Below are 6,323 nucleotides of genomic sequence, written 5' to 3' on the forward strand. Positions count from 1 at the left end.
CACACACACACACACACACACACACACACACACACACACACACACACACTTACACTGAGCAGCAGGATTTCTATCTGGAAAATGCTTTGTCATAAACTTTAGCATAGATTTAATGATACTGATAAAACCAGCATCTTGGAGAAAAGCTAGAAATAAGACTAAAAGGCAGATGTGCTGAATGAAGATCTGGTCTTTGTCTTGAGAGCCCGACAATCACTGACAAACTCACCTCACTGACAAGCTTGTTGATCTTGCGGGCATTCTTCAGAGCCAGGTTGTCCTCGGATGTCAAGCTGTGGAAATGCGAGGTGCCCTTCATCTTGCTTAAGTCCTTTCTGTATTTCAGCTGCAAAAGGGATGAAAGATGACTTACAGTAGAAAGACAACATGTTGTGTTACTGTAGGATCAGGAGATTAGCAGTACACACATATACACACAAACACACAGGGTCTAATTCAGTCAGGGTGAAGAGCTTAAAGAATGACGACATGGGGAGGCCCTCTCATTGTGGTTCCTCATCTATTCTGCCCAGTGATGACAAAGCCATATGATGGATGAAGCTGAAGCTCTTACACTCTACTATTGTTTTCACAGCATTTGCAACCTGTTCACATGGTTGCACCAGTGATCCAGGCTCCATTTTTAACTGCACACACCAACCTTTGAACTTCTGCATGTTTGACTCAACAACTATTTACATCTTGTTAAGGATGTAGTTCATGTTTGCGTTGATACTCACATTACTTGCATTTTCCTGGGCCTTTTTTGCCAGATAATAACCAGGAGTGATCATTGCAGGGAAGCTTCCTTTGCCTCGTTGCTGCTCATACTCCTCAGTATATGCAATCTGCAATCAGAAGAATTGTTCGTCAGACATTGTAAACCATTTTCCTTATAGCACTTAACACTGAGGTGCAAATGCAACATTCTGAGGGTTGAGTCCCAGAAAATCTCAAAAATAAAGATGTGTCCAGGTGATGTATTGTTCTAAAGAGCACACATTAAGTATTTGAATCAGTCTGTCTGTTGCAGCCTCTTCTTTCTCTCTCTCTCTCTCTCTCTCTCTCTCTCTCTCTCTCTCTCTCTACAGTAGATTCTCTGTAATTCTCTGTCTTCTATTGAATAAAGGCAAAGCAGCATTCCATGATGAAGTGTCCTTTGTAAGAGTAACTTCCTCACCTGGCTGAAGTTCTCTGCATTTTCTCTGGCGTGAACTGCTTCAGCTACTGCAGCCTCGGTGCTGGCTTTACCCTTCATCTCCTGTTCATACATCTGACGATACTTTATCTGGTCGGATATAAAAAACGTTATCCTCTGTAAACCAAGGATCAGGGCTCTATAACAGTGTTTGAATACATACAGTATGCGTTTTTATTTCGCTACTTACATCACTGGCCTGCTCACTGGCTTTCTTTGACATCTTGTATCCAGGTGTAAGATGTGCAGGGAAACTGCCTTTGCCTCTCTGCTGCTCATACTCTTCTGTATATGCATACTGGAGGAAGAAAGCAATGATTCAGGCACACAAGAATGTCTGCTTTTTAAGTTGACTGAGTTAACAGAAAAAGGCAGTGTTTTATCCGATCTAATGTAAAATTAAATAAAGCTTACATCGCTGACAATTTGTCCTTGTTTCTTGGCCAGAATCACCTCTGGGGGGTCAACAAATGTGGTGTACTTGGAAACTCTCTCCTCATGTCCCTTTTTATATTCCAGCTGCAGAGGAAGAAAATGAAGAACTTGATGTGGCTCATTGGTCACAACAACCATCGACAAAACTGTTTATATGAATTACATATGACAACTTTGATATTTTTTTTTTTTTTTTTGATTGCAAAAAAATTCACTTACATTACTGGCCAAGGTGTTGGCGTTCTTAGCAGCCTGGTAACCTGGTGTGATCATGGCAGGGAAGCTGCCTTTTCCTTTGGACTGCTCATACTCCTCTGTGTACTTCACCTGTCACCAAACAAAATCAGTCAAGACATTCGACCTGTACTGAGAGTTTATAGTTTTAGCGTTGACCCAGTCTTCGCCACAAAAAAAGTACATTCGTATTAAATTGTGTTTGTCATACTAATTTAGAGCGTTAAATGTGAATCAAATAAAAACAGAATTGCCTCTTTAATTAGAAAATAGATGACAATAACCGTGTATTATAAAGTTTATACCCGAAAAATTTTGTTGAGGGAACAAAAAGTGTACTCACATCACTGACGGCCTTCTGTGCCTGAGACATTGTTACTATCTCCTGGCTGGTCACCATGCCTGAATACCATGTCTGCTGCTGTGAGAACTCAGACTGAGAATGAAAGGCCTGTTTGGACATTGAAAACAAAGCTGATAATTTTCATACATTCACTGTACCTTTTCATTCCTTAAATGAATTAAATCAGCCACCCAACCCTGTCTACTTCTTCTCTGGTTTACTTAGCCTCTATCAAGTGATGGTAACAACAGCAAATAAACCTTTGTCTGCACAGCAGAGTTGTGGAGTTGTTTACCAAATAGAAGAGAGAGGAGATGAGGTTTTATGCATTAAAATCTATTGTACAGCCTATTAAAAGGCTTTACTATACCACTGTTCTCCACGATCACTGAAATCATACACTTCCAACATTTCCAAATCAAATTAAATCAAATATTACTTTTGATTATTTGTTGTAATATCTCGGAACACTGCATACATTTATTTCTAAAGATCAAGGGTTGTTTGCTTTATATATTTAAGATATGTAAAACAAACGGATGAACTACTTTTTATTATTTGAGTAAAGATCAAGATTTGGGCTTGAACTCTTTTTGACTGGGGGTAAAGGCCAGCTGCTCTGCCGGGAGCTCACCTGGCTGGCCATCTGTTTGGCTAGGAGAGCCTTCTCCAGCTCCATGGACCTCATGTCATAATGGAAGGTGGACATAAAGCGCTCGCCATCTTCGCGATACTTCAGCTACAAGTGCACATAGACGACAAGCATTAAGCCAAGGCCAGCACACAGTTGCACATGCGCGCACTAGACATGTGTTTGCAGCATCTACGTGCATGTTTTAATGCACAGAATCAACAAAAAGTAATAATCAACAGCCCTGACTGATATTACCCTGACTTCAGAGCCACAGCACTAAACATCACTCTATTCTTATGTAGTCAGGTTGAACCCGGACAACCTGCAACTCCCATGCTTAATAATGAAGGGATAATATTAGCGTGCTGTTATTAATAACTAAGATGTTCCAATCGAGATGAAGCTGGACCTGCCAGGAAGGATCCAGAATGGAGCACTGAGTGATGGATCTCTGAGCTGTTTGCTAATCATCCTTAAGCCGTTGAAGCGTTAAACTAATATTAGAACAGCTGTATTGCAGGGGATACGAGACAGCAGTGATGAGTGACTTCTCTGGAGCATCATCGCTAAAGGGCGAACAATAAACTCATTCTTGTATCAGAGCATAAACTATGTTAAATTTTTCCACCAGAGCCAAATTTTAAGAACTCAGCGAAAACAAGTCAATATCATTAAAAAGAAAAAATAATGAAAATTGAAAATAATAAAAACAAAAGCACTGCCTGTTAACTAGAGCGTTTTTTTCAGCATGGTCTGAGGTCAGCCCTCAGATCAAATATCAACAAGTTAAATCCAATGTCTCTCTAATGGCATATAACAGTAGCTGATGAGCTCGCTAGCCTACTGCTAATATAAGCCTAGGAGCACTGCATGAACTCGTAGACACAGGCGACAGACTCAGACAGACAGGAACAGGTGGCAGGGCAGAGGAGAGGAAGGGATGTGAGGCTGTTTTTCATGACCTATAATTTTAGCCCCCTGAAGCATAAAGTGGGCTCAGCAGAGGGGTTGTCTCGCCTCTGTCACAGTCACAGAAATAACCCGAGCCGCGCTCTCCATTCCACACCACTGCCGTCACCACGGACCCAGAGCAGCAGTCCACCTCTCTCTCTCTCTCTCTCTCTCTCGCTCTCTCTCTTTGCCAACTCGTAAAGTGGGAATGAGATCTTTTTGATCTGACAGAACGGGATACATGTGCTTAGGATCGGCTCTTGAGCTTTCTGACTATATGTATGTTTACAAGTCAATAGAGCTGAGTCCTCTGTGATGTCACCAGTGGCTTTGTGTGATACTGAGTGAGACACTGAAAAGAAGAATTGGCTGTTTTTCAACTACATTTTGGGATTTTAAAACAACATATCCATCAAAAAATCTTATTATTCTATTATGAATTTTATTATTATTATTATTATTATTATTATTATTATTATTATTAATAACACTGATTTACTATGAACAAATGAGGGTCTATTTAAATGAATTTGTAATGCATGTATCAATCCCTTTTTTTAAAACATCAATGATGATCTAAACCAACACAATGACCACTCTGAATAGCAATCCCCACAGCAAATCCAGTCATGACCAACCACTGATGAATGATCATTTCTCACGTGGCATAGACAGTGACTTATGTCAGCCTGTCAGTAATACACCTTGAGTTAGACCAAGGCCAAAATACTTCATCTCATGTTGCTGCTGCTGTGTTTTTGCGTGTGACATCATCATACCTCACTGCTCGCCTTGGTTTGCTTCTTCGCATTGATGTTGATGGGCGTCTCATAGACACTTGTGAATGTGTTGTTCCTCGGATTGTGTCTGACGGAGTATAGAAATGGTCATCAATAAGTGCCATTGTAAAAAAGGAAGGGATCTATTTTCACACCAAAATGGAACTTAAAGGTTGATGTTTGATCAGATTTTGGGACTATGCTCAAATCAAAACTTAAATCATCAGGTGTTACTGGTGCCTCATACTTACACGGAGCAGTATGGCCTCTTCTTGTGGCTGACAAAGTTGTTGGCGGTGAGAACCATCTTACAGACATCGCAGTGAAAACACGCTTTGTGCCAGTTCTGACAGATGAAAAGACAAATCACATTATTCTAAGCATCCAAGCTCTTATCACAAACTTAGGAAACGTGACCTCAATGTTGCTTATCATGCTGGGAACATAAAATGAAAAAAAAAACAATTTTTTGCACAGGTTATTTTACAAGGATTAATGAGATAGCTTTAATTGAACTAGGCCCAAAATAACGACAGCAGTCACAGTGTGTTCTTCCAACTGGACTCGCTGACTCATTCTCAGATGTAGCTTTTATCTGGCTGTTAAACTGTATACCTCTTCATTTCTGTCTAACAAGTTTTTTTTTGTTTTCTTTAAAAAGACATCGCATCACAGACACCAATCAGTGCAAAAATACAAGGATGCTTTTCATGCTGAAGCAGTTACAATATTGCAAGTGGTAAAACATGTTACATCAATAATCTGTCTGTGAGAAGGAATCGCTTCGTGTTTTGGATCAAACATATGCTCAGACCCATATAGCACATTAAAAACTGTATATTAAGTGGGATGTAATTTTAGCCTTTATAACCTTTTTTGTGTATTTTTCAAGAACAGTTGCTGTATTCCATTATTGACACCTTTTTGCACACTGACACGTGCTGTATTTGACACAGAAATAGATAAATTGCTGTGTTTTTCAGTGGTAAATAATCGGGTTGGATTATTATTACAAAATATCTCCAAATGCCTCCAACCACCTAATTTTATGTGTTTTGTAAGAGGTGTATTTTTTACATATTACATATAAAAACTAGTGCCACCATTCTCTTGTTTGGTCTCTGTTTGTACCATACTCTTACATGTGTACTGACTTTCCTGTTACTTTTACTTTAAAGTTCCTTTTGCTTTTGCTGAAAGTATTTCAGAATAGATATTTAAGACTAAATTTGTCACTTAAACATCTCTAGAAACTTGTTCTCACGATCTTTCGGTTTTACCTGGTCAATGCAGTTGATCTTCTCAGCGGGGTAGACCACAAACCCACACCTGGCACAGGACTGCATGGTGACTGCTTGTCCTTTTCCCAAAAAACCTTCAGAAAAATGAAACTTGAATGAAATACTGGCCAAGAACCAGCATCAGGTCAGGCAGGCAGGCAGGCAGGAGTTTAGTGGAGGAACTGGCAGTGACTCCCGGACAGTGGTGATAGTCCTTCTCTGATGGCGGTAAACTTAGCTCTGTGACTGTGAAACTCTGAAACTGTCTCTTACTTGACACCATGTCCGATGCTGGACCAACCCCCTTCCATGTCTCATGCTAGAAGACTGGTCGGGCCCAGCTGTCTGTCTGCAGGAAGAGAGAGAGAGACAGAGAGTGACAGGGAGTTCAGATGTCACTGTATATGTGTAATGATCCTGAGTTGGACAGCTAGTTCAACTTTGGGCATTTTGCCACGACACTGAGAAA

The 6,323-nt window shown here is 40.2% G+C and overlaps 1 protein-coding gene across 1 annotated transcript; it reads right to left on the reverse strand.

Annotated features, from left to right (window-relative positions):
• Window positions 1–229: 229 nt before the first annotated feature.
• Window positions 230–6,112, reverse strand: nrap (nebulin-related anchoring protein; the record flags this gene model as incomplete). Its single annotated transcript, XM_023426051.1, has 11 exons — window positions 5,855–6,112; window positions 4,826–4,920; window positions 4,575–4,662; window positions 2,845–2,949; window positions 2,211–2,318; window positions 1,853–1,960; window positions 1,613–1,717; window positions 1,389–1,496; window positions 1,181–1,288; window positions 741–848; window positions 230–346 (listed from the first exon to the last, which is right to left on the reverse strand). Coding segments are annotated over exons 1-11 (1,116 nt in total), but the record flags the coding sequence as incomplete, so codon positions are not given.
• Between the last annotated feature and the right edge of the window lie 211 nt (window positions 6,113–6,323).

This window comes from Seriola lalandi, unplaced genomic scaffold, assembly GCF_002814215.2.
Source record: "Seriola lalandi dorsalis isolate HSWRI2012SDOR001 ecotype SW California unplaced genomic scaffold, Sedor1 jcf7180002054801, whole genome shotgun sequence".
Taxonomy (NCBI): Eukaryota; Metazoa; Chordata; class Actinopteri; order Carangiformes; family Carangidae; genus Seriola; species Seriola lalandi.